The sequence below is a fragment of the Neodiprion virginianus genome, chromosome 7, assembly GCF_021901495.1.
Source record: "Neodiprion virginianus isolate iyNeoVirg1 chromosome 7, iyNeoVirg1.1, whole genome shotgun sequence".
NCBI lineage: Eukaryota > Metazoa > Arthropoda > Insecta > Hymenoptera > Diprionidae > Neodiprion > Neodiprion virginianus.
Window position 1 is genome coordinate 24,572,867 of NC_060883.1, and position 26,653 is coordinate 24,599,519.

The window sequence follows — 26,653 nt, forward strand, 5'->3', positions numbered from 1 at the left end:
TTTCTCCTCTCGCGCCTTTCGACTGTTTGCGTCGCGTACGTAACGACGAACAACGGAATCGGAGCTCTAGAGATACGTCGTTGGTCGTCGGCTCGCCGAGCCAACAAGGGAATAGTCGTGGTTTTGGAAATATTTATCAGTCTTACGAGGAGCGTCGAAGGCGCGTATCACGACGAAGCAGACAGAGTCGGAATCAAGCTCGTAGTCTTTTTTGCTTTCTGCGGGCGACCGCGAGCGTCGAGACCATCTCGGCTGTACCAAAAATAGCCGAGAGCCGAACGGCTGTTCGGATCTGTCCTCTTCCGAGTACCGGAGTACCAGAGCTCTTCTAGCTTCGATAGAAATTTCGGCTCGCTGCTATTTTAGCTCGGTGCAATAACAGTTTTCGGTACAATACTCACCTTCGATAATCACATGCATTATTGATACGAACGAATATTACATATTATATTATATATATATATACTCCTGTGTATACATATATACATATATATATATATATTATTATATATATGTATATTATTTTACGAATACCCGCGACGCGATAAACTCGACGATATTCTTCTTCAAATTTTCACATTGCAACAATTGTGTGATTACTTTTTTTTTATTGTTTTCGCTCTTACAAAAACGCCAGTGAATTGTATGTACTCCAAGGTGTAAATTATATTATTCTACCTCGTGAAAAAAGTTTTGTGCTGTTTATCAGGTGATTCTATAATTATTCAATATATCGCGTTATTTATTTCTTTCCTGCGTTGCCGCCGCCGCCGCCGCTTTACTGCTGCTGCTGGTGCTCTTGCAGCAGAGAGGAGTAATAATATACAAAGGTGTTACGAAACAGCTGCGGCGATAAACGCATTAAACTCGCATTATCATATTTTTTAAACAATTTTCCGCTCTTCAGCTTCAAGTGCATTACTTTCGTCATTGAATCAGAATGTCACGTGACTTCGACCCGTGATCACTGCAGTTTTGCATCAAACTTTCCCTCAATTTCACTTATCATTTAATCCCAATTAAATTCCTGCAGTCGATGTACGTGCGACGAAATTACATCCGTTGACACACGTTTTGAAATTATTTATTTATTTATTTAATTTTTTTTACAGTTTGTTTTATCCAAACTAAGAATTTTTCGGAACAATTCTACATCCCAACAATCGTGCGAATCCTCGGAGACGAAAATCTCGTTCCCTGTCCTCTCGAGCCTGTAAACGAAGGAGCAATTTAATTTCCAAGCACCCCCGTCAGTGTTTACGAAAGGGGAATTGTCGCACCTGCGCTGATCTCCGGGCAATCTGCCGCTACCTGTAACCCGAGGACCCTCGTCGAGACGAGACAGAGCGAGTGCGTCAGTCGTCGTCGCGACGGAGTTTGGTGCCGGCGTTCAGCGTCCGCAAGCCGCGCATCGACCACGCGACGAACATGCTCGAACGTCGTCTCGCCGTTCACTGATATACCCCCGCCGAGTTCATTATACGCCGCAGGGAAGATTGTCGAATAAACCGAAAATTATCACGATTCGAGGAAGAACTCTGCCGCTGCTGCTGCTTGGAGGATGGCGGACAGCGAGGGTGGCTCCGAGCAGGATGACGTCTCCTTCCTCCGGACGGTGAGTAATAAGTTATTCTTCTCTGTCTCGGTACACGCTCTCAGATTTTCCACACCCTGTGACATTTTACCTATTTCTCTCTTACGATCCATCGCCACCCTGTACATCCAGCTCTAATCGGATACGATTGTCCAGCTCCGCTTCATTCACCCTTTCGATTCGTACGATTAATGCGACGATGCTTGTACGCTACCCACCTCCCCGCGTGTTTCTCAATGTTTACGATATTCTCCCTACTCTGAGGGGCGTGTGTATACCTATACATACATATATATATGTACATATATGTACATACATATATCCTAGACGTACACACGCATGTGATGTAGCGGTCATTTTCTGTACGCAAACTTAATTTAAAGTAGTTGCGGTTCACCGATCGGGCCATAGATCGTTTATTGCTAGTATACTTATGTACGATTGGAATAGTGGATTTTACAGTCGTCACACTTGTGGGTAGCGACAGTTTGAGGGGTGGATGATCTGGTGCTTTGGCCCATATCCAAGCCTAAGGCTGTAGTAAAATATCTTAAAATATTTTAGTTACGGCGGGATTTTTTGCGTTACGGAAATTTTCGTTATTCAATAATATAAGTATTTTAACGACGTGTATTATTTCACAGGATAATATGAAATTTAATTACTCCAGATGTACTATTGCGTGTCCGTTGCGCTAATCTTTTAATTACGTTAGCAGAATTTTAGTGCCTTTAACATGTATACATATATTTGTACGAAGATAATTGATGCGAGTTTGTCCAGACATTTAACAAATACTGGTAAAAAAAAATAAGAAATTACATAGATTTGTCAACCGAAGGTGAGAAAAACGAAATCATCTACAACCGAATGACTTTTTTTTAACTGTCATACAGTTGCGACGATTACGTTCCGTCCTCGCTAAATCGACGTATCTCTTTTTCTCACATTCGTTCATCGAGCACCACCGTTTTCCCGCGATACGCGCCACTTTAGTCACTGGCATCTTTGACCTTCTGTACAACATCTTTAAGTAAAACAGAATGAAGGGGTTCGTCGATTTCGCAACTTTTTTAAGGGTGCGCTTATTCCTTCTGCCCTTTTCGCACGAGGACTTGACGAAGGTGGGTGCAGTTAACCTTCGGTTATCCGCAACGTCGCCACATTGACGAAAGGTTCGGCTATCATGTGACGTGTAATCCGATCGCTTTATTTTTCCACCCTGTTTACGGTGACGATGACTACGCCCGTATTTTCTACATGGAAAAAATAATCTCCTTTGAGTATAATCCGGAAAATCGGAGACGCGTGTATTACAATACACGTATAGTAGCTCTGTGAATCGCGCTCACCCGTCACCGGAAAAATGCCTTTTTTTGTATCGGAATTTTCCGGACCGTTTGTCGTCCATGTCTTTTCACTGGTAGTAGGTACGTCATGTCACGTTTCGACAGCGCCACGCTCTACTACCTAACTACTCTCCACTTGACAATTTAGCTCGTCCAGGTTATTGAACACGAATTAAAAATAAACTTTGTTCGGCGTTTGACGTTTAATGTAGCTTATTTTGTTTAGTTATGCTAATGTTTTCTTCTGATATTCATCTTTTCTCGTCTTACCGTGTGCTTGAAGTCATTTCAACCAGTCAACTCATACTAGGCAGCATTAATTGCTTTAGTTTTCAAGAGAAAACAATGGCACGTGGGTTAGAATATGTCTGAGAAAAAGAATAAATAAATAAAATAGGTTGGAAACGTTGGAAATTGCTATACGTCCGGCGGGATAACAATCCGTTTTACACACAATACTGCACAGGTCAGCTTTAAAAGGCGAGAGCGCCGGCTAAAAGTAAATTGGTTCGCTTTATCTTTAAATTCGCAGGCACTCGTAATTAGGAGAGTAATCGTTATCAAATAAGAGGACAGCTACGTATACGGTCTCTCTACAGACAACGGTAATAAATCTACGATGTAACGATACGAATCGCATCAGATGTCTCGGCACCGCAGATTATGGTTAATAGTGTAGGTAGTCGGAATGCCTGCCTTCTGGTTTCGCTAATTTTTTATGCATATCATTTGAAACGCGGGCCATTTAGAGCGAAATAACTGTTGCCGCAATCTCTGCCGCATGAAAAGGATATGTATATATATGTACATGTACACACCCCCGTAGTCGTATACCACCGATGCTCGGGGGGGTGATGTGTTTTAATTTTTGAAAAGCTTCGGGTCTCTGATCCGTGAGTAGCCGTCGGATTTCGATGTAGGTGGTGATCATGTACCTGAAAAGAGTAAGAATTGTACACTTTAGCGTGCACGGGCGTAGCATGTGAACCGAATCAAAAGCCACAACGGATTGATAGGGAAAGAAGATAAATATACCTGCACACTTTTAATCATATATATATATATATATGTATAGTGAACGCTAGTCTGACCTTTGACTTTTCGTACCAGAATTGTCGGTGAATTATGTCGCTACGATAATCGAATAAATTCAAGTCCTAGGGATTCCAAGGATTTCAAGCTAGCGCCACATTATATTCTTGCTCTTGTCGCGAACCAAACCGCGTGACAGGCACCCGCGGCTGTCGTGTGTATAATGTACAATAGGTACCATGGCTAGGCTTGTTCTCGTAATTAGACTGTCTAAAGTTATACCGCTTTTTTACTTTAAACACTAGTATCGACTTACGTGCCTATTAGAATCTCCAATGTTAATCGGTAATCATAAAATTCGTCCGAATCGATTGCGAAGTGCCGAAACTTTGTACAGAATAAAAAATGCCAAGTGTTTAAAAAAATGTAATAAATTTAATGCGGTCTCGCGTTATTACGAACACGTTGATGATTCACGCGCGGCTAAAGATGACCCGATCATCGGTGATGAATTACCTTATAACGAACCGGGAAATTTTTTTCCCGATTTCGTTTCTACCGGATGTACAATCACGTTGATTCGGAGGCAAGTTGCTGCCGATTTGAAGGCCATGGTAGGTAATTTATTGATTAAAAAATCTGCAAGATTGACGGTAAATTAAGTTAAAAACTTGAAAGTGCGACGAAGACGCAAATTAATATTTGTACATCGTAGAAAAATATTGTACGTGACACGTGACTATCTGTTAAATTTTTCCATGTTATTGTTTTTTTTAAATCCACTTAAATAGTCCGCGAATGCACGATAAAAACATATAAATTTACAACGAGTATGATAAAATAGTGCCACTTGTTTCCACCTGCATTTCCTACACACGTGAATTTAACGAAGATCGATGATCTGAATTGTGGAAAACACGGAGCGCAGTTAAAGGGATAGAAATTCACTCGTAGCCTTGACCCGCGTATAAGCTTAAGGTCTTAGTTTCGATCCGAGGGTTGGTTTCCCCACCAGAGCGAACGTCGTTTCAGTTTCCCAGACCGTTAGGTTAGCATTCGTTGCGGTAAAGCATGAAACATATTTTCACAATTATTACAGCATAATATGCAGATATATGTACGGCACACTTGCAAGCCTAACGATAAGCCCTTGCGGGTCGAGGTCTCAAGCTGGTAGAGGGGGCATGTCGTTGCCATCTGTCAAGGAAATGAATCGCGTGTACACGGAGAGTGGACCTCGTGTTGCGCAACTCTTCGGTGATTAAAACTTAATTCGCGCAGTTCAGTCTGCGAACACGTTTATACAGCAGGGTTATTACGGTTGTACATGAATTAACATTAAACGATTTATATATAAATTCGTATTATCCGCGCAAACTGCGCTTCCGGTTATACGAATAGATATCTTACCGGTGAGCAAAGGTCTATTGTATCGATAAATACAAATGATTCCGTGAGATGTAATATCTTTTAGTCATTTTCTGTATCCTCGTGCATGGTAATAATGGAAAAACGATGAATGTCGTACAAACGGTAATAATTAAAGACCGACCGAAGTCTCCGTTTCGGTTTCGGTCTCGGCCGAAAGCAGCTTTCGTGTCGATTATGCCGAGTACTGTCGGTTATGTTCGAAATTAATTTTGTAGTTACATCACGTTCCAAAAATGAAGTGATTTTCTAATAAATTGAAGTCTTTTATTAAATATAATCGAATAATGTGTTACAAAGCTAGGAAAACACTACATTTCGGGGTATAATGAAATTTTGACCAAATATTAACCTATCGACATATAATTTTCGGTTTCGGTTACGGTTTTGGTCGAAACTAGAAGAGGAGCCGAGTATTTGGTTACGGTTTCGGTTATCACTGAAAATCGTGTTTCGGTAGGACACTGGTAATAATCAGGGCCCGGATAAACATGTATTAAAAATTACAAAATATATGCATAAAATGTAGTCTTAAAAAACTAAAATATGGAAAATAGAAACCGCATCACTTCATGCAGAAAATCAGATAAGGAATAAAAATGATTTACATAAAAAATGAGTACTTACATATTAACCCCTGACAGGAAAACATCCAAACCGTATACCTTTCGTGGCAACGAGTGTAAAAAATACCCAGGGGAAATTAATTTCAAATATCTCAGCCTCTGATTAAGCTAGTGAAATTTTTTTTTTATAAATTAAAGTTCAGTCCAATATTTTTTATTTTTTTTTTTTTTGCGAGGGGGTTGGGGGGAGGAATTTTACCCTCATTGCCTGTCAGGGGTTAATCCGAGGCTCGGTAACAAGGCAGTTCCGGGGCAGCAAGTGGCAGCCGTAGTCACTGATCATTCGTTCGGTGCGGCGACGTTAGTAGTAAACGGCGCTCTGGTCCGCCTGTGCCAGTAGTAGTGATCAGCGATGCGTCCGGCGTCAGTTGTAGCGAGTAAGTGACAGCCATGCGCGGCCGAGGCTAGTGGTGAAAGCCATGAGCGCGGACAGTCTAGCCTGACACGGGAATCAGCTACTGCTGTCTGGCAGCGAAGATGTCGGGCGTGACACAGACCTTTGCCACTGAATCTGAGTGTCGCCGTCATTGAGAGAATCTCTACATGCGCGAGAGGCAAAATGTCGTTCAATCTTCGAATATTGTATTCCAAAAATTTCCCACTCGAAGTATTAAGAGAAAATGACGTTTTTTGTAAACTAATAATATTGATGAACTCATGGATTTTAAGACCGATTTAATACATACTGTAGGTTTTTCTCACCTTGTTGGACAATTGTCTTCTTCCTCTTCCGTGATCTTCAATCTGAATCGACACTATGATCTCTGTTTCTGTTACTTCTTCATGTATTATTTTCAAGATTCTAATTAATTTCATCACGCTATTCATCTGCGTTTCCATGAGTTCTCGCAAATTCTCAATTTTCTCTCTCCTCTTAACCGATTAACCTTCTAATATTCACTTTCGATTTCATCGTACGCCAAAAAACTCAGCACAATGTTGATCCTTATCGCAAGGCAATGTACCGAAATGTAATCAAATCAAATGGTACGAATTTGTTCTACTTATAATTTCTTGATCAATTGAAGCGATACGATCTATCAATACACAGAGATACGTTTGTAGATTCAAATCATACTCCGCGGTAGCTGAGAAATATTGAAAACTCAACTATAAACATATAGCATACCTAGAATCAAAATAAACCTGCTCAGATTTCCAAAGCTGATCTATTTTTCCTTTTTTTTCTCTCACCGTGGTCTGATGTAGGTATCACATGTGATTGAATTCGACGAGCGGTGACAGTTCTCAGATACGTATACCGATTTCACTTCCATTCAAAATTGTTATTTAAATTTTCAGGAGGACATGGTGTGCCTGTCCTGCACAGCCACCGGTGAAAGGGTCTGCTTGGCGGCTGAAGGTTTTGGAAACCGACATTGTTTCCTCGAAAACATAGCCGACAAGAATATTCCACCAGACTTATCGCAATGCGTCTTTGTAATAGAACAGGCGCTGTCCGTACGAGCGTTGCAGGAATTGGTCACCGCAGCAGGTTCCGAAACGGTATTATATTTTTTCTCCTTTATCCACTATTAATAAAAAATTGTGTTACATGCTATGAGACAACATGAAAAAAGAGTTCATTTCACAAATTTTATTAAATGAAAATTTAAAAAAAAGATCCGCACTTGCGATTGAAAACTTAAGTCAGTGTGTTTGAAATAGGAGTGGGCCATAAATAAAAATAAATCTATGCCGTTCAGACAGTGAAAAGTGAACAAATTAAAACAGAGTGTTTTGCTCCTCTATGTTACTAAACAGGTTGATGTATTCAGAATAAAAGTGTGGCATTCGATTTTTATGACATTTCTTCATTACTTCGTGTAGCAGCTTTTGTACGTATTACTTCTGAAACCTCTTCTTTCTTGGATTCATTTTCTGCCCTACCACGTTACACCTACGATCATTTCTGAATACATCACGTCGTCTCTTTCTTCTTCATTTTTTATCTCGTCCAGTCAATCGCATGCACCTCGAGTATATCCTCGCGAAAGTTAACGCAGGCTATCATCCTGCCATATCCTATCACACGGTCGTGTCCGTCCATTCAAATTTTCAGATAGAAACTTGAGCGGCTGTTTCTTATAGCACGATACAAAGTAGTAAAAGCAAGTCCAACGAATCTAAGTCGATATGTATTTTTTTTCATTTGCAGCAGCAAGAGTCTTTAGTAAGTATTTTGTTCTAAATTTATCATCTCAGAACTTGCACTATTACATTTCATTCGTTAGAGACTACCGACGTTTATTATTTTGCTGCACAATGTTATTTTTTGCTTTTTCAAACTTAACAAACATCTTCACACACAAGTTGCCTTTGTGGTCGATGCTCCGTAGCGACTTCATTGCTGATAATAATATCATTAATAAATAACATTGAACATAATAATATGAAGTATATAATTGCAGTTCAAGTAATCCCATTATAGTTACTTTGTTATTATACACACTTTCACTTTTTCTTCATCAATGCTGTATCGTGATTATGGTGACCATCCAACATAAACGTAGTACTCTGGATGATTGTGACGTAACGTTATTTTGTAACGAAACTAACCTTAATTTAATATATGTAACATTTGAATGCGTATTATGGCCTTCTCTTATCAGTAGACTAACGGATTGAAGTATTGTTGTATTTGAAAAAGACATGTATATCATCACATTAGTGGATAAATTCAACAATGCTTGATACTCGTTTGAAAAAAAAATTGATGTAGTTATATTTTGTGTTGTTTCGTAATTATTTAAAATAAATAATAAATCATCATTAATAGCAAACACTTAATTACATTTTAGAGAATATGGGGCTTTAAATGTAATTTTCTACCTTGCCTCTATCAATATACTAAATATATTTATCCCGAATATTTTTTTACAAATGTGACCGTTGAAAATGCTTTCTCTGATTCTTCACGTAATTATTCCAGAAAGAAAAAATGGCTGATCATTGCTAGATTTGTCAGCATCAGGTCATGATTTGAATTTCGCCAATGTAAAAATACACGCTAGTTGTAAAAGTTTGAAGTACTGCTAATCGGGGTTTATCATCTAATATACTAATTTTTACGGAGCAAACTTAGACTGATATATAAATTTTTAGGGGAAGGGTACAGGATCTGGTCACAGAACTTTGCTCTACGGCAATGCAATTCTGCTTAGGCATCAAAACAGTGACATGGTAAGCAGCAAGTCCGATCAATTATAATCCCGGTAAGAAAAGTATCACGATATAATCCCTTTAGCTACTAATTGAAATGAGAATATTTTCAGTATCTGGCGTGCTTGTCCACCAGTTCGTCTCACGACAAACTTGCATTTGATGTCGGTTTGCAAGAACATTCTCAAGGTACTGATAAAACTTGGTATAATCGTCGATATCTGTGATCACGCTCATTTCTATCCCGAAACTCATTTCAGGAGAGGCTTGTTGGTGGACGGTTCATCCGGCTTCCAAGCAAAGATCAGAGGGTGAAAAGGTCCGAGTGGGTGACGATCTCATTTTAGTATCAGTCGCTACCGAGCGATACTTGGTAGGTTTCCATTTTCTATACTCCCTGAAATCAGTCATTGAACGTTGTCACGTGTCCGCACCACTCACGTCCTGATATCGTTCGTTTTACTCCTGGAAATCAGCACACGACGAAGGAGAACGACTTGTCTGTGGTTAATGCCTCATTTCACGTTACACACTGGTCAGTGCAACCATACGGCACTGGCATAAGCCGAATGAAATATGTCGGCTATGTCTTCGGCGGCGATGTATTGAGATTCTTCCACGGAGGTGACGAATGTCTTACTATACCATCCACATGGAGCACCGCACCTGGTCAAAAGTGAGTCATGCAACGTTTCCAAGAAATGGACAATTTCAGTAGACTTCCTTGAGTCGTGTCGAACTCATCATTGTTGAAATTCTTCCAGCATGGTTATCTACGAAGGAGGAAGCGTAATGAGCCAAGCGCGATCTTTGTGGAGATTGGAGTTGGCCAGAACGAAATGGGCTGGTGGTTTTATTAATTGGTCACATCCCATGCGTATCAGGCATCTTACCACAGGCCGTTATTTGGGTGTTAATGAGAATAACGAATTATATTTGGTGGGCCGGTGAGTGATCGTTATAATATATTATAACTGTAATTGAATTTGTTTAAACATAAGTTTTCTAAAGCTGTGTTAGTGTTTCGAGAATAAGCAAGAATTTTTCAATTGTTGAAACGAAGGAACGAGGCTACCATAGAGACCTCGACGTTCTGGCTCCAATCTGAGAAAACAGATACGAAAACCATTCTCGAGGATAAGGATTTGGAAATAATCGGAACACCGATCATCAAATACGGTGACTCCACAGTGATTATGCAGCACGCAACCAAGGGTCTCTGGGTCTCGTATAAGGTAAGAAGAAAAGCTAGTAAATTTATTCGCGTCAAAATTATTTGTGCCAGTGGAATAGTGTTTAATCTCCTTTCGTATACTTATCGTGCTCGTAGTCCTACGAAACCAAGAAGAAAGGCGTGGGTAAGGTCGAAGAAAAGCAGGCGGTACTGCACGAGGAAGGAAAAATGGACGACGGACTTGACTTCTCTCGGTCTCAAGAAGAGGAGTCAAGGACAGCTCGGGTTATCAGGAAATGCAGCAGTCTGTTCACACAGTTTATTACGTGAGTCGTAGTTTTAAAGGATTCAATTTTTCCGAAGGATTTAATTTTTCGACGTGTTTAATTACCAAAGATATAATTTGTTGCGTTTTAGTGGCTTAGAAACTCTTCAAATGGATAGAAGAGCCTCAATGTTCTTTCAGAATGTGAATTTGAACGAAATGGTCATGTGCTTGGAAGATCTGATCAACTACTTTGCTCAGCCGGAAGAAGATATGGGTACGACTTGAATAGCAACTATATTTGAGTTTCTAAAGCCATCTAATTATAATCGAAAACACTACAAACATCATTTTCTTCATCGCAGAACACGAAGAAAAACAAAATAGACTACGGGCCTTGAGAAATCGTCAAGATTTATTCCAGGAGGAAGGAATTTTGAATCTAATCCTCGAGGCTATAGACAAAATCAATGTAATAACTTCGCAAGGTTTCCTGGTCGCACTTTCCGGTGACGAGAGTGGCCAGTCTTGGGATCAAATTTCTGGTTACCTTTATCAACTGCTTGCTGCTATCATTAAGGGAAATCACACGAACTGCGCCCAGTTTGCGAACAGCAATCGTCTTAACTGGCTGTTCAGTCGTCTGGGATCGCAGGCGTCTGGCGAAGGAACAGGAATGCTGGATGTGCTTCATTGTGTCCTTATAGATTCCCCCGAGGCTTTAAACATGATGAGAGTATGTCATTTTGTCCAATAAAATGATCGATGAAGTAAATCGACAATTACTCTGGAAAGAATTTGAAAAATATTTTCATATTTCTACAGGATGAGCATATCAAAGTGATAATATCTTTGCTGGAAAAGCACGGCAGGGATCCTAAGGTTCTTGACGTATTGTGTTCTCTGTGCGTTGGTAACGGAGTTGCGGTACGATCGTCACAGAATAATATATGTGATTTTCTGCTACCGGGGAAAAACTTGCTGCTACAAACTCAGCTAGTCGATCACGTGGCCAGTATAAGACCAAACATATTCGTTGGCAGAGTCGAAGGTTCGGCTCTCTATCAAAAGTGGTACTTTGAAGTCACCGTTGATCATATTGAACAAACAACGCATATGATGCCTCATCTCAGAATCGGTTGGGCCAATACAGCTGGGTACGTAGCATAAGTTCTAATTGTTGTCCTTCGAGGTAATTAACGTGAAAAGTAGAAAAACGTGGGAGCGAATAGCAAACGCTTTTGAATCAGGTCGATGCATATAAATTGAGAAATTACTCTTCGCAGGTACACACCGTATCCAGGCGGTGGTGAAAAGTGGGGCGGCAACGGAGTTGGAGACGATTTGTATTCCTTTGGATTTGACGGTGCTTATCTTTGGTCGGGCGGTAGAAAAACGCAAATAGTACAGGACGCGACGGAACCTTACATAAAAAAGGGGGACGTCATTGGATGCACTTTGGACTTGACCATTCCAGTAATAACCTTTGCGTTCAACGGAATGCACCTCAAGGGATCTTTCCGTGACTTCAACCTGGATGGAATGTTCTTTCCGGCAATAAGTTGCTCCTCAAAATTATCATGCAGATTTCTTTTGGGTGGTGATCACGGACGCCTCAAGTTTCAACCTCCGGACGATTTCTCGCCATTGGTCGAAAGTCTATTGCCGCAACAGATTCTCTCTCTGGATCCTTGCTTCTACTTTGGTAACATGAACAAAGTGGTCCTTGCCGGGCCTTGGCTAGTTGAGGACGACACGGCATTTGTACCAACACCCGTAGACACAGCCATGATCAATCTACCCGCTTATATCGAACAGATAAGAGACAAGCTGGCGGAGAATATCCACGAGATGTGGGCTATGAATAAAGTTGAAGCTGGCTGGATATTCGGGGAACAAAGAGACGATCTTAGAAAAATACATCCGTGTATTATCCAGTTTGAAAGACTTCCGGCGGCAGAGAAACGCTACGATACTCAGCTGGCCGTACAGACCTTGAAAACTATCCTGGCTCTCGGTTATTACATCACCATGGATAAGCCACCGTCTAGAATAAAGACCTTACGACTGCCCAACGAACCGTTCATGCAATCGAACGGTTATAAGCCAGCTCCACTAGACCTGAGCGCAATCACATTGACACCAAAGATGGAGGAACTCGTAGATCAACTGGCCGAAAATACTCACAACTTGTGGGCAAAGGAGAGGATCAGTCAGGGATGGACTTACGGGTTGAACGAGGATTCCGAAATGAGGCGGAGTCCGCATTTAGTACCTTATTTCAAGGTTGACGAAGCGATAAAGAAAGCGAACCGGGACACAGCCAGCGAAACTGTCAGAACACTGCTCGTTTATGGGTACATGCTCGACCCACCAACGGGAGAGCAGCACGAAGGTGAATCTGACCGTCAAAAAAATTTAACGTGACTCGACATGACGATCAACTAGAATTTATACCTTCCAGCTTTGCTCTTGGAGGCCAGCAGATTACGGCAACTTTTGTTCAGAACATACAGGGTGGAAAAAAATTACGCCGTCGCCAGTGGAAAGTGGTATTTTGAATTCGAAGTGCTCACTGCTGGACCCATGCGAGTAGGTTGGGCAAAATCCGATTGCATGCCTGGTAGCATGCTCGGTAGCGATGAAAATACCTGGGCTTTCGACGGATACAACGTAAGGCAATCTGAATATTATTATGAAATTTGATTTTTTTGTTTTCTCATCCCTAAAATATTTCCATTCACCATCAGTGGCCCAAAGAAAAAAAAAAAAAAAAAAAATCAAAAAATAAATAAATAAGAAGAAATAACTGATCATGGTCTTTTCCCGACCAAAGTGTACATCCTTTATGTGGTAATATCTCTCATCCCAATATCTGTCCCTGTTGTGTGAGACTGATACTGTTTCAGAGAGATACTTGAAAGAAATGAGTTTTCTCTGAGGAAAACGATGAAAAAATGTTTTGAGAATGAGTCCAGTTATTTGTTTTATAATTTTTTTGGGCCACCATATCTAATTTGAAATGTTAATAATTGAACCCTTACAGATGTGGTTATCGAAAATGGGGGAAAGTTGGTAACCGAGTTTGGTAAACCTAGTATTGAGTTTCAAACTCTCATTCAGTATCATTAGTAAAGTCGAGTTGATCTTTTGAATTTTGATCAGTCTTACGATTCTTTATTTAAGATATCAGAGGCGGTATTTGCAAATGTCAAACTCGTTTTAATTAGTGTAAATGAAACGAGGATCGAGTAATTTGTAAACAAAAAATAACTGATCCTGAAATGCTAGGTGACCAAAGTCCACTGTGGTTCGAACGAGTCTTTCGGTCACAAATATCAAGTGGGTGACGTAGTTGGCTGTTTCATTGATGTCCAAGACGGAACGATCAGTAAGAGAGCCATTTCCCAATAGCCGTCCATTATTTTCTTACAACAACCTTTTTTTGAGAAACTATTACGTGTCGTCGTCTCGCTGAATGTTTATATATGTTGATTTGATTTTGCACCTCTCCCAATTAAGGACCATTTTCACACAGGGTAAAACAATCTCGAGATCGAAGTTTTCTACAATAATTATTCCCACATAGTTAAACTCGTCTTATAGTATTCTACCTTATTCGGTATCGAAATGTATTTGAATCACCGTATACGAATGAATTGCTTTATTTCCTGTCAAAAATATGCGATAGCAACTTACTTTAACTCTGAGAATCATGCTATGAAACCATTTAAATAGATTTTAACAAGTCACACTGATACAGCCAATAATTGTGGTTGAGTTTCATTTCGTGAATGAAATATTGAATGAATCAAATTTTATTTTAAGGAGGAAAAAGTATACTCAGGCACAGCCGAATCATTCGGCAAACAATGGCAGGTCGGGGACGTTGTTGGAGTTTTCCTGGATCTTATTGACCGAACAATTAGTAAGGCAGAATCTTTAAGCAAACGCTTTAGCTGCCGTTACTAGCTGTAATTAAAGAGTATAAGACAAGAGTGCTGGACACCAGTGCACCTTTTCCACGCTTTCTTTTGCACAATTCCTTATATTGGCGTAATTTTTATTTCTCTGACCTCTGTAATTCACAGTTCCTTTTTCATGTCATCAGAATTTTTCGTTTACACCCGTAGCGTGACCAAGCTTATATCATGATTAGTTGAAATGTATGACCTTCGATCGGAGAAAAATATTGTTTTATCAGAATATATACGCACATATTGTATCCTAGCTTCCAAAAGATGAACATAAATCTCACTTGGCTCACTGTCCAATGTGATGCCTTTGCATTTCATTATTTTCATTGGTCTCCAGTGCGCTTTCCTTAAGCTGTACTCTTAACTTGTTATTCATACCTTACACTAATTACTGACCCAAAGTTCGCTATGAAATTCGACTTTTTAATACTTAAAAAAATGGATTAAATATTATACGCTTAGTGCCCTAAACGTAGTACTAGTCTGGATGGGAATTAATAATAGATACATAAGAACGCACGAGGAAGAGAAAATAAGTCAATGTCATCTGCTTCACTTTTCAATTAGTGGTGACCGTACTCAAAATAAGCTGAGTAGAGCTCACTATCGAAAATTCTAACGAATCGTAATTCGATTTAAAAATCTTGAGATTCGACAATATTATAGTTTTTACATTATCGTCTAACAAATCGTTGATAATTCAGGCCGATTGATGTGATTTACAAGTTTTATTTTTTTCCACCACCATATCGCCATTTCTTTCGTTTTCTTTTTAACACCACGTTTTACAGATTTGTACAATAATGCTTACGCATGGCTCGTGTCATTAATAATATCAAATTTACTTTTTTCGCATGGTATTTCGTATCTAAAAGGACACTTTATTCAAGTTACTTTGTCGTTGAATTTTTACTAACATCCAAATCAATACCCAATTGTACAACCTACCTTTGGCGCTTCTTATTGTTAGATAATAAATACATATATAGATGTATGAAATGTGCGGCGCACAGTTTCGATCATGTATTTGTATTGCGTAACTTTTGGAATCAATATTTTCTGATCAAAGTTTGATACTTCTCATTCAAATTCGAGTCATTGTATTTATATAGTAGGACAGTTGTTATTGTATTTAATATTTCCATGTAAATCCATACTAGTATTTTCGTTGGTCAGGTTTTTCATTAAACGGCGAACTGCTAATGGACGCCCTTGGTGGGGAGACATCGTTTGCAGATGTTCAAGGCGATTCGTTCGTGCCAGCCTTTACGCTTGGGGTTGGTCAAAAAGCTAAATTAACATTCGGCCAAGACGTGAATACATTGAAATTTTTCACAACCTGTGGACTGCAAGAAGGCTATGAACCCTTCTGCGTGTAAGTATAAATCGTTGAAAACCTTTTTACCGTGAAATTCTGCATTTTAATAACTAAATGTAATCTTCCCATCCATTTAGAAACATGAATCGTCCCGTTACTTTCTGGTATACCAAAGATCAGCCAATCTTTGAAAATACAGACGACATGGCTGACACAAGGATTGACGTGGCTCGAATTCCGGCTGGTTCCGACACACCGCCTTGTCTGAAAATCTCGCACAACACTTTTGAGACTATGGAGAAAGCCAACTGGGAATTTTTGAGACTATCGCTGCCCGTTATTTGCCAATCAAGTTTCATAACCGAAGGAGAGAAACTGCGACGATGGCAAGAGATAAAAATGCGTCAGAACAGACTTCTCGTTGAACAGTCCGAGCAAACTCAGGGGACTTCTCAGTCAGCGCACATGGAGCAAATAATCAAGTCCGGATTCAGCATGAGTGACATCAAGGGCCTTCAAAGAAATTATTCGGAAGATGCGGTCGAAGCTGATGAAATTATGAAGGAATCTCCGCTTCCGATGCAACGAATGAAGCCTTCCAGACCCCCGAGGAAAGGGTCTTTATCCCGGTCCAACATGTATGGGTCGAGAGGCGGGACTTTGGAAAGAGCCACAAGCGAAGCCGAGGTGAATGGTTACGGAGACATGAACGGGGACCTCAAGGACGACAAGAAGAAGAGGGGGCGATCACCTTTCCGGTAAATTTCAGCCACGTTTAATTAATCTTCCAAAAGTCTAATTCCATTATTCTGTTTTTGTTAGCAAGCATAGCAAAGAAATGGAGGACTTATCGTAAGTTGATCAGCTGTATGAGAAATCTTATTGCAGAAATAACAGAGGAGTGTACGCTAGTAACTGATGACTGTTTATAAATCTTTCACAGTCATCAATGAATAAGAATCATTATTCACTTGATTCGGACTGAGCATAAGCTATTAGTATTGATCTGCGATAGAATATTGGTAGAGAAATCATTGCTTGGAAAGTTTTTCTATTGTAACTAATTATTAATAATACCATTCGATAGGATTGATTGGATATCATTGCTCACGGATTGATTTTCGTAGAATCATTACCCTTTGGTTAATGTTTACATTGCAATCCCACACATCTGAATCTAATGATAATAATTAATATAAACCGAACATAAAAGATTTAGTAAGTTTGTAATACGTACTTTTTGCGTTTACGTAAGGAGTAGAATATTTTACTTGACCTATGAATTATTGAAAAAAATAAATTTCCAGATTCTTCTCTCGCAAAACAAAATCACCGGAAGCAAAATCGAAAACTCCGGAACCTCCGATGAGGTCAGATATTTCGGACAGAAGCAGTAAGCCTTTGCCATTTGTTAGGGTAGGATCGAGACCGGCTCAAGTTAGAGTCTCCACTGTAAATATCCGACACATCGTTATTATCGACTATGCAACTCGTTGCCCAAACAATGTTGAAGTAATTAAATTGCCATTTTTCTAGACCGATTTGAAAGTGGTACCCCCACAAATTCCGGAACGCAACGCGCCGAAACAAATGTCTGTTCTCTCTGGGACGGGAGTTGAAGCAATTGGAAATGAAATATACGACGCGGATTGCTTGAAATTGATGAACGAATACTTTTATGGAGTAAGAATATTCCCTGGTCAAGATCCAACTCATGTTTATGTCGGATGGGTAACTTCGCAGTATCATTTGCATACAAAAGATTTCAACCTATCGAGAGTTAGAAAATCGTCAATTGTAATCGTGGACGACTACGACAGACCGTTAGAGCAGTAAGTCGAAGTTACGCTAAATCCGTGTCAAATAAATTTCAGACGAAAATGATCAGTGTTGATGTTTATGGTTGTTTTGAATTGATGGACTGATTTTAATCGAATCAAGGGTTGATCGTCAGAGCTGCTACATGGTGAGAGCCGACGAGCTTTACAACGAAGTGACTCAAGATGCTTCTGGTAAAGGTGCTTCGCAAGGCATGTTCGTTGGGTGTTTTGTCGACATAGCCACCGGCTGGGTGTCCTTCACCTGCGAAGGAAAAGAAACGAGTCATAAGTTTAAAATGGAACCGGACACAAAGTTATTCCCAGCTATTTTCGTTGAGGCAACAAGCAGAGAAATACTTCAAATAGAATTGGGAAGAACGTCTACTACGTTGCCGTTGTCAGCTGCTGTTTTACAAAACTCGGAGCGTCATGTGATTCCTCAGTTCCCGCCCAGATTGAAAGTGCAATGTCTTAAGCCTCATCAGTGGGCCAGGGTACCCAATCAATCCCTCCAAGTGCATGCGCTCAAGCTATCCGATATAAGGGGATGGTCGATGTTGTGCGAAGATGCAATTTCGATGCTTGCTTTGCATATTCCGGAAGAGGACAGATGCATCGATATTCTTGAACTAATTGAAATGGACAAACTTCTAAGGTTCTTATTAATTAATGCAAACACCTTCGAGACATTATTACTTATTATACCCTCCCGCATCTCTTACTCATCTTCCATACTTGTTCTTCAGCTTTCACGCCCATACGCTCACACTATATGCAGCGTTGTGCTATCAATCGAATTATAGAGCAGCACATGCCCTCTGTTTGCATGTGGATCAGAAGCAATTACTCTATGCTATTCGGTCCGAATATATGTCCGGCCCGCTTCGACAAGGTTTTTATGATCTATTAATTGCATTGCATCTCGAGTCTCATGCCACAACTATGGAAGTTTGTAAGAACGAGTTCATCATTCCATTAGGTGAGTGTTGGCGGAACGAACGTTATATTTATACAGTGTATTTTCTTCTTGTCTAACTATAAATAATACACTTTGTATGTTCTTTTTCCAAGGGCAAGAAATAAAGGATCTCTACGAAGATCCTGACATGAAGCACAGCTTGAGATACTTGGAAACTGAATCGGTCCGGCCACAGATGAAAATGACCGACATCGAGTGAGTATTTATTTTTTCAGTATAGATGTGAACCTTTTTACTAATTTTTCGGCATCAAGGGTACTTCCTTCCAGTGAAAATCAGAGCATCGAAAATATTCGAAACTTGTACAGTCCGTATTTCCCACTTGATGTGGTTCGTAATTACGTTATGATGGCCCTCAATGAAGCAGTGGAAGTTAATCAAGTCCATAATCGAGATCCTATTGGAGGCAGCAATGAAAATTTATTTCTGTAAGTGTCTACGTCTGCTCTGCAACAAAAATCATACAAACTTACTTTTCACATTTTAGTATCCGCTTTATACAGTGGAATTTTTCGAGCTTAAAGTTCTGTACAATATATTACTTTTTTCAGACCACTATTAAAACTTGTGGACAGACTACTACTTGTTGGAATGCTCAGGAATGAAGATATTTTCAAATTGCTCATAATGATCAATCCAGAGACCTGGGATCCGACTTTTCAAAAAGGTAAATAATCACGATTACTCTCAGATTTTGCAATGCGCAAGGATAATTGATTAAAAAAAAAAATTCCAACAATTTCAGAAGGAAAAGATGAACATAAGAAAGGATTGCTACACATGAAGATGGCCGAAGGCGCAAAATTGCAAATGTGCTACCTGCTGCACCATTTGAATGATATCCAGCTTCGGCATCGTGTCGAGTCAATAATTTCCTTTAGTCACGATTTTGTTGGTGATCTTCAGTCCGATCAACTCCGGCGTTATATTGATATTAAACAGTCTGATCTTCCATCGGCTGTAGCGGCAAAGAAAACTAAAGAGTTCAGATGTCCGCCTCGCGAACAAATGAATGCTATTTTAGGATTCAAAAATTTAGACGAGGAAGAGAAAGAAAACTGTCCGTGTGGTGAAGAATTGAGGGAGAAAATGAACGAATTTCACGATGAGTTGATGTCCTACGTGTCGCTCCATGCACTGCAGGAGGCGGCTGATGCTGCAAATGAAATAATAGAAATTGAGAAGCCAGGAGCTATGAAACGGGTTTTCAATTTCATAAATGCCGTCAAAGAATTTGAGGAAGAGCCGAAACTTGAACCGGACCCTGTCAAGAAAACCCCGGAAGGTGAGCCCCTGATATTTTTCAAGACCATTCTGCCTTAAAATACTTTTTCAATGCAGAAATTTCATCATTTTCCTTACCGTATCCTACAGAGGTATTTCGCAAAGTACTCATAGCAACGATAGTCAAATGGGCAGAAGAATCGCAAATTGAAACACCGAAGCTCGTCCGTGAAATGTTCAGTTTATTGGTACGCCAGTATGATACCGTTGGCGAATTGATTCGAGCGTTAGAAAAGACGTATATAATAAATAGCAAGACAAAGGAAGATGTTGCTGAAATGTGGGTGGGTTTGAGTCAAATCCGTGCATTGCTGCCCGTTCAAATGTCTCAGGAAGAAGAGGAACTGGTTCGTGAACGTCTTTGGAAGCTTGTGAACAATCACACGTTCTTCCAACATCCCGACTTGATTCGCGTGCTGAGAATTCACGAGAACGTAATGGCGATAATGATGAATACACTGGGAAGACGAGCCCAAGCCCAGTCCGATGCTCAGGCACAGAGTCAGGCTGCCGAGGGAGAGGCGGCCGCCAAAGAAAAAGATACTTCCCACGAAATGGTGGTGGCATGTTGCCGATTTCTTTGCTATTTCTGCCGCACCTCGAGGCAAAATCAGAAAGCTATGTTTGATCATTTTGATTTCTTGCTCGAGAACAGTAATATCCTTCTATCGAGACCTTCGCTAAGGGGGTCAACGCCACTCGACGTGGCATATTCTTCGCTGATGGAAAATACCGAACTTGCTCTCGCACTCAGAGAGCATTACCTTGAAAAGATCGCTATTTATTTATCTCGCTGTGGACTGCAATCAAATTCCGAGTTAGTTGAAAAGGGATATCCAGATCTTGGTTGGGATCCAGTCGAGGGTGAACGTTACCTAGACTTCTTGCGCTTCTGTGTTTGGGTCAACGGTAAGTTTGATACCCCAAAGTCATAGATTTGAATATGGAATAAAAATTACACTTTCACTGATGGAACGTATGTATCTTTTCTTCTTCCTTCTTTATTTTCCAGGTGAAAGTGTCGAAGAAAATGCTAACTTGGTGATAAGACTGCTCATTCGGCGGCCAGAATGCTTGGGTCCTGCGCTTCGCGGAGAAGGAGAAGGTCTGTTGAGAGCTATCATGGAGGCAAATAAAATGTCCGAGCGTATCGCGGATCGTAGAAAGGTAGGTAATTCAACCAACGGGTCAATGCTGAACGACGAAAACAAGGCTCGTCTCTATGCATGTAGTTTATTGTGGAAAATTCAAAACATCAAACCGCCACCCCTTGTCCGACACACATTATGCGTTACCCTGATTAGTCGTGAGTCTAAGATGGTTTTCGTATTGATTTATGTTGTCCAACGTTGATAACGTCCTATAGATTTGTGTTATCATAGGTTCTTTGAATGTTACTTCACCATTTTGTTACACGTTTCCTTCTGCACCACAATATAGTCATACTTGTGTAGAAACCCGGCCTTGCCAAGCATGTGCACGATCTGTATACTAATTGGATATCAACTTAGATTTATAAACAGGTTCAAGACGAAACGGAAGGAACAGCTATGGTTATTCAGTTTGAGCACCCTCTTCCCGAGTCGGACGATGACGAAGATTACATCGATACCGGAGCAGCCATTCTGAACTTTTATTGTACCTTAGTGGATCTCTTGGGACGCTGTGCTCCAGATTCTTCTGTCATAGAACAAGGTTGTGAAATATTTTCCCTATGATATACATAGATCATATTTTCGGCTGAGCTCAGCTGTTAATTTCATTTTGTACTTTTCATGTAAACGAATTTTCCTTTCACAGGAAAAAACGAATCCCTCCGAGCAAGAGCTATTTTGCGTTCTCTTGTCCCACTTGACGATCTACAAGGTGTTCTTTCACTCCGATTTACACTGCAAAATCCTGCCGCTGGCGAGGAAAGACCTAAGAGTGACATGCCGTCTGGATTAATTCCGGGGCACAAGCAGAGTATAGTGTTATTTTTGGAACGTGTTTATGGGATTGAAACGCAGGAACTTTTCTTCAAATTACTCGAAGAAGCTTTTTTGCCTGACCTTAGGGCTGCTACCATGCTGGATAGGGTCAGTAAACTGACAGCAATTGCGATGAAAAATTTTATTCAATTATATCGCCAAATTCTTAGAGTATCTTTGACCATTCCAGAATGACGGCTACGAATCTGATATGGCTTTAGCTATGAATCGATACATAGGAAACAGTATACTACCACTCCTCATAAAACATTCTAAGTTCTACAATGAAGCCGACAACTACGCGAGTTTATTAGATGCTACGTTGCATACAGTGTATCGTCTCAGTAAAAACAGGATGTTAACCAAGGGACAGCGTGAAGCTGTTTCTGATTTTCTCGTGGCATTGACCAGGTAAAGAACCATTACTTGTTCTGTGTCGATGAGCGAAAATATTGGTTCGAACTTAGATTAAAGATATTTTCAACCACACTTTTCTCTCTGCAGCCAAATGCAACCGAGTATGTTGCTGAAGCTCCTTCGAAAGTTGACCGTCGATGTTTCAAAATTGTCGGAATATACAACAGTAGCTTTAAGGGTGTGTAAAATTTTATTGATTTCTATCCACTACCGTAATATACTTTCATCTATATGTTTCAAACATTTTTTGTTCTTCATCGTTAACTGGGTTTTGTAGCTGCTGACATTACATTACGACCGCTGTGCTAAATACTACGGCTCGACAAGCGGTCAAGGAGCTTACGGAGCTTCAAGCGACGAAGAGAAACGTCTGACAATGGTCTTGTTCAGTAACATATTCGACTCATTATCCAAAATGGATTATGATCCGGAATTGTTCGGTAAGGCGTTGCCTTGTTTGACCGCCATCGGTTGTGCCTTACCTCCCGACTATTCGTTATCGAAAAATTATGACGACGAATGGTACGGGAGTAAGTCTGCCTCGACACAATCTCCGGACGGACCATATAATCCGCAGCCGATCAACACGTCCAGGTATCATAGAAAATATGTTTGCGTTAGCAAAATAATTAAAAAATCTTCAATTATTCAATGCGAGTAGCAATATGGACTAAACGTTTTGAACTCTTCACAGTGTCGTGCTGAACAATGATTTGAATTCGATAGTACAAAAGTTTTCTGAGCACTATCACGATGCTTGGGCTAATAGAAAGCTAGAAAATAGCTGGACGTACGGTGAACAGTGGTCTGATCTAAACAAGACACATCCTAGACTGAAGCCTTACAATTTGCTTAATGATTATGAAAAAGAACGCTATAAGGAACCCGTCAGGGAAAGTTTGAAGGCACTGCTTGCTATTGGGTGGAGCGTTGAACACTCCGAAGTGGACGTACCTTCTACAAGTCGTAGCTCTATGAGAAGGTCGTCTAAGAGCCAAGTGAGTAAAACAGTGAATTATAGTTTCATTGCTCGTTCGATGACACCTGTTTCCTTAGCTAATTTTATTTTAATACTACTCTCTGAGGTATAGTTTGAAATGGAATTTATTTATTTTTTCAACTCCCGCAACACGTATCTAACTGCAAGTTTTTTTGAGGACACACAATTTCAGGCAGACGCAGCGAATCCGTTCAACTACAACCCTCATCCCGTTGACATGACCAACCTGACACTCAGTAGAGAAATGCAAAACATGGCTGAGCGTTTGGCTGACAACGCTCATGACATTTGGGCTAAAAAGAAGAAGGAGGAGCTCATCACTTGCGGTCAGTTGGATCCAGTTATTGTCAGTGAATTTTAACTTGAGATGTGGAAGGAATGATGAGTAATTGAACCGAGAAACGGAATCATTGACATTGAACGTATTTTACAGGAGGTGGTATTCACCCACAGCTGGTGCCTTACGACTTGTTAACCGACAAAGAGAAACGCAAGGATCGTGAACGCTCCCAAGAGTTCTTGAAATATCTACAATATCAAGGATACAAATTGCACAAGCCAGTTCGCAGTAGTACGGCGGATACGGAAGTTGCCGGGGTCGGAGCAGCTGTAGAATTACGATTCGCGTATTCCTTGCTTGAGAAATTGATAGCGTATTTGGATAAAGCTACTATCAACATGAAGTTGTTGAAGCCTTCGGACACCTTTAGCAGGAGGAACAGTTTCAAAACATCGACAAGAGATATAAAGTTTTTCAGTAAAGTGGTTCTACCGTTGATGGAAAAGTACTTCAGTACTCACAGAAATTACTTTATCGCCGTGGCCACTGCGACAAATAACATAGGAGCTGCGTCACTGAAAGAAAAAGAAATGGTTGCTGCGTTATTTTGCAAGCTGGCGAGTTTGCTCCGTTCACGATTAGCTGCATTCGGGGCAGATGTTAGAATAACCGTTCGATGTCTGCAAGTGTTGGTCAAAGGTATCGACGCGAAATCGCTTGTAAAAAATTGTCCAGAATTTATCAGAACGTCGATGTTAACATTCTTCAACAATACGGCCGACGACTTGGGACATACCATAGGCAATTTGCAAGAAGGAAAATACAGTCATCTTAGAGGAACGCACTTGAAAACATCGACTTCTTTGTCTTATGTGAACAGCGTTGTTTTACCCGTCCTCACCGCCATGTTCGATCACTTAGCGGCTTGCGAATACGGCAGTGACTTGTTGCGTAAGTATGATACAGCCTGCGATTTTAAGCTTGTGATCTATATATGAAGAGTTTGATTACATTGCAGTGGACGAGATTCAAGTTGCCTCGTACAAAATGCTGGCATCTCTTTATACGTTGGGTATCGACGCTACTCTAACCCACGATCGGAAGTATTTGAAAACTGAAATCGAACGGAACAAACCTAATCTTGGTTCTTGCCTTGGAGCCTTCTCCAGCTGCTTCCCAGTTGCCTTTCTAGAGCCCCACTTGAACAAGCACAACCAGTTTTCGCTATTAAATAGAATCGCCGATCACTCCCTCGAGGCTCAAGATATAATGTCTCGGATGGAATCGAGTATGCCTACGTTAGAAACGATCTTGACCGAGGTAGATCAGTTTGTGGAATCGGAAAAAACTTATAGCGACGCCCCTCACGTTATCGATGTCATACTACCATTGCTTTGCTCGTACTTGCCTTTCTGGTGGGCTCAAGGTCCAGACAACGTCAATCCGAATGAGGGAACGTACGTGAGCATGGTTACGAGTGACCACATGAACCAGCTCTTGAAAAATGTGTTGAAATTGATCAAAAAGAACATCGGAAACGAGAATGCTCCGTGGATGACACGCATCGCGGCTTACACGCAACAAATTATCATTAATTCATCTGAAGAGCTGCTCAAGGATCCGTTCTTGCCACTTGCTGAACGTGTTAAGAAGCGGACCGACAACATGTTCCACAAGGAGGAATCGTTGCGTGGCTTTATCAAGTCGTCAACGGACGATACGTCTCAGATAGAAGCACAAATTCAGGAAGACTGGCAACTCCTTGTCAGAGATATATATTCGTTTTACCCGCTGCTTATTAAATATGTCGATTTACAACGTAATCATTGGCTGCGTAACAACATACCGGAAGCCGAAGACCTTTATAATCACGTTGCAGCAATATTCAATACCTGGTCCAAGTCACAGTACTTTTTACGCGAAGAACAGAACTTTATATCAGCCAATGAAATTGACAATATGGTTCTTATCATGCCTACAGCTACCAGAAGACCGACGGCTGTTTCCGATGGCACAACTCCGTCCGGTGGTGGAAAGGTATTTTTCGTATCAGTAAAGTTGTACTTTAACTACTGAAATGGTTTCGTCATTAATCGAATTGGATTTTTAAAAACAGAAAAAGAAGAAACATCGGGACAAAAAACGAGACAAAGACAAGGAAGTACAGGCGTCGCTGATGGTTGCTTGCCTGAAACGATTGTTGCCTGTTGGCTTGAACTTGTTTGCAGGACGAGAACAGGAACTCGTCCAGCATTGTAAGGATAGGTTTTTAAAGAAACTTCCCGAATATGAAATCACTGAGTTCGCTACAACGCAGCTTACTTTGCCGGACAAAATCGATCCGGCTGATGAAATGTCTTGGCAACATTACCTGTATTCAAAGCTTGGGCAAAAAAAAGATGTGACCGAACCGGTCAAGGCTCAACAACTCGACGATGTAGTTACTAGAATTGTGGCAATGGCCAAAGTGCTTTACGGGCTTCACATGGTAAGGCACAAAAAGCATTCCTATCAGACTATTTGGAACTCATCGAGTCATTAAATTTTCACACGGCCAACGACGACTTACGTTCCTCAAAGTAGTTCTGGGCACAAACTCTTTCTTAGTCACCTTGTTCAATTTGCCACTAAGACGCAGTACAGCTTTCAATTGTCCATGGACCATTTCAATCAAGTCGTACTCGTCAAATTACTCCATGGAACTGATTCTATTTCAGTAAAGTATACGAAGATTTATTTTGCCGTTAATTTTCCTTATTATTTTCTAATTTCTATGTGTACGAGTAGATAGACCATCCCCAGCAGCAGAGCAAGAGTAGCTATCGCTCGGTGGTGTCTATACAGAGAAAGCGAGCAGTTATTGCTTGCTTCCGTCAGACCTCCCTACATTCCTTACCCAGGTATCCCACTTAGTCTTTTACTTGATTTGCTGTGTTGTTTTTCAAATTCTTCAACTTTAATTTCAGCTTAATTTCTAC

At 40.5% G+C, this 26,653-nt stretch overlaps 1 protein-coding gene and 1 long non-coding RNA gene across 3 annotated transcripts in view; one reads left to right on the forward strand and one right to left on the reverse strand.

Moving 5' to 3' along the window:
- Positions 1 to 1,072: 1,072 nt before the first annotated feature.
- LOC124309597 (uncharacterized) lies at positions 1,073 to 6,442 on the reverse strand. Of its 2 annotated transcripts, none has more exons than XR_006909264.1 (4): positions 6,031 to 6,442; positions 3,762 to 3,878; positions 1,281 to 1,671; positions 1,073 to 1,211 (listed from the first exon to the last, which is right to left on the reverse strand). It is a non-coding gene; the product is annotated as an uncharacterized LOC124309597 (long non-coding RNA). The 2 variants fall into 2 exon arrangements; XR_006909263.1 differs by lacking the exon at positions 6,031 to 6,442 and adding an exon at positions 4,492 to 4,609.
- The window catches only part of LOC124309596 (ryanodine receptor), a 34,238-nt gene continuing 9,061 nt past the window's right edge, over positions 1,477 to 26,653 (forward strand). Inside the window, exons 1-39 of the mRNA XM_046773374.1 lie at positions 1,477 to 1,615; positions 7,332 to 7,535; positions 8,188 to 8,202; positions 9,135 to 9,212; positions 9,305 to 9,380; positions 9,452 to 9,564; positions 9,668 to 9,867; positions 9,956 to 10,138; positions 10,255 to 10,426; positions 10,522 to 10,691; positions 10,783 to 10,907; positions 10,996 to 11,366; positions 11,456 to 11,787; positions 11,917 to 13,025; positions 13,095 to 13,303; positions 13,922 to 14,021; positions 15,784 to 15,982; positions 16,063 to 16,683; positions 17,233 to 17,377; positions 17,462 to 17,757; positions 17,867 to 18,400; positions 18,492 to 18,724; positions 18,817 to 18,919; positions 18,979 to 19,152; positions 19,276 to 19,391; positions 19,470 to 20,009; positions 20,099 to 20,917; positions 21,021 to 21,175; positions 21,532 to 21,703; positions 21,809 to 22,086; positions 22,169 to 22,389; positions 22,483 to 22,573; positions 22,673 to 22,989; positions 23,090 to 23,393; positions 23,568 to 23,721; positions 23,829 to 24,626; positions 24,694 to 25,712; positions 25,792 to 26,163; positions 26,463 to 26,575. Coding sequence (XP_046629330.1) covers positions 1,562 to 1,615; positions 7,332 to 7,535; positions 8,188 to 8,202; positions 9,135 to 9,212; positions 9,305 to 9,380; positions 9,452 to 9,564; positions 9,668 to 9,867; positions 9,956 to 10,138; positions 10,255 to 10,426; positions 10,522 to 10,691; positions 10,783 to 10,907; positions 10,996 to 11,366; positions 11,456 to 11,787; positions 11,917 to 13,025; positions 13,095 to 13,303; positions 13,922 to 14,021; positions 15,784 to 15,982; positions 16,063 to 16,683; positions 17,233 to 17,377; positions 17,462 to 17,757; positions 17,867 to 18,400; positions 18,492 to 18,724; positions 18,817 to 18,919; positions 18,979 to 19,152; positions 19,276 to 19,391; positions 19,470 to 20,009; positions 20,099 to 20,917; positions 21,021 to 21,175; positions 21,532 to 21,703; positions 21,809 to 22,086; positions 22,169 to 22,389; positions 22,483 to 22,573; positions 22,673 to 22,989; positions 23,090 to 23,393; positions 23,568 to 23,721; positions 23,829 to 24,626; positions 24,694 to 25,712; positions 25,792 to 26,163; positions 26,463 to 26,575 — 11,285 coding nt within the window. The 5' untranslated portion in view covers positions 1,477 to 1,561. The remainder of the gene's footprint in view (positions 1,616 to 7,331; positions 7,536 to 8,187; positions 8,203 to 9,134; positions 9,213 to 9,304; positions 9,381 to 9,451; positions 9,565 to 9,667; positions 9,868 to 9,955; positions 10,139 to 10,254; positions 10,427 to 10,521; positions 10,692 to 10,782; positions 10,908 to 10,995; positions 11,367 to 11,455; positions 11,788 to 11,916; positions 13,026 to 13,094; positions 13,304 to 13,921; positions 14,022 to 15,783; positions 15,983 to 16,062; positions 16,684 to 17,232; positions 17,378 to 17,461; positions 17,758 to 17,866; positions 18,401 to 18,491; positions 18,725 to 18,816; positions 18,920 to 18,978; positions 19,153 to 19,275; positions 19,392 to 19,469; positions 20,010 to 20,098; positions 20,918 to 21,020; positions 21,176 to 21,531; positions 21,704 to 21,808; positions 22,087 to 22,168; positions 22,390 to 22,482; positions 22,574 to 22,672; positions 22,990 to 23,089; positions 23,394 to 23,567; positions 23,722 to 23,828; positions 24,627 to 24,693; positions 25,713 to 25,791; positions 26,164 to 26,462; positions 26,576 to 26,653) is intronic.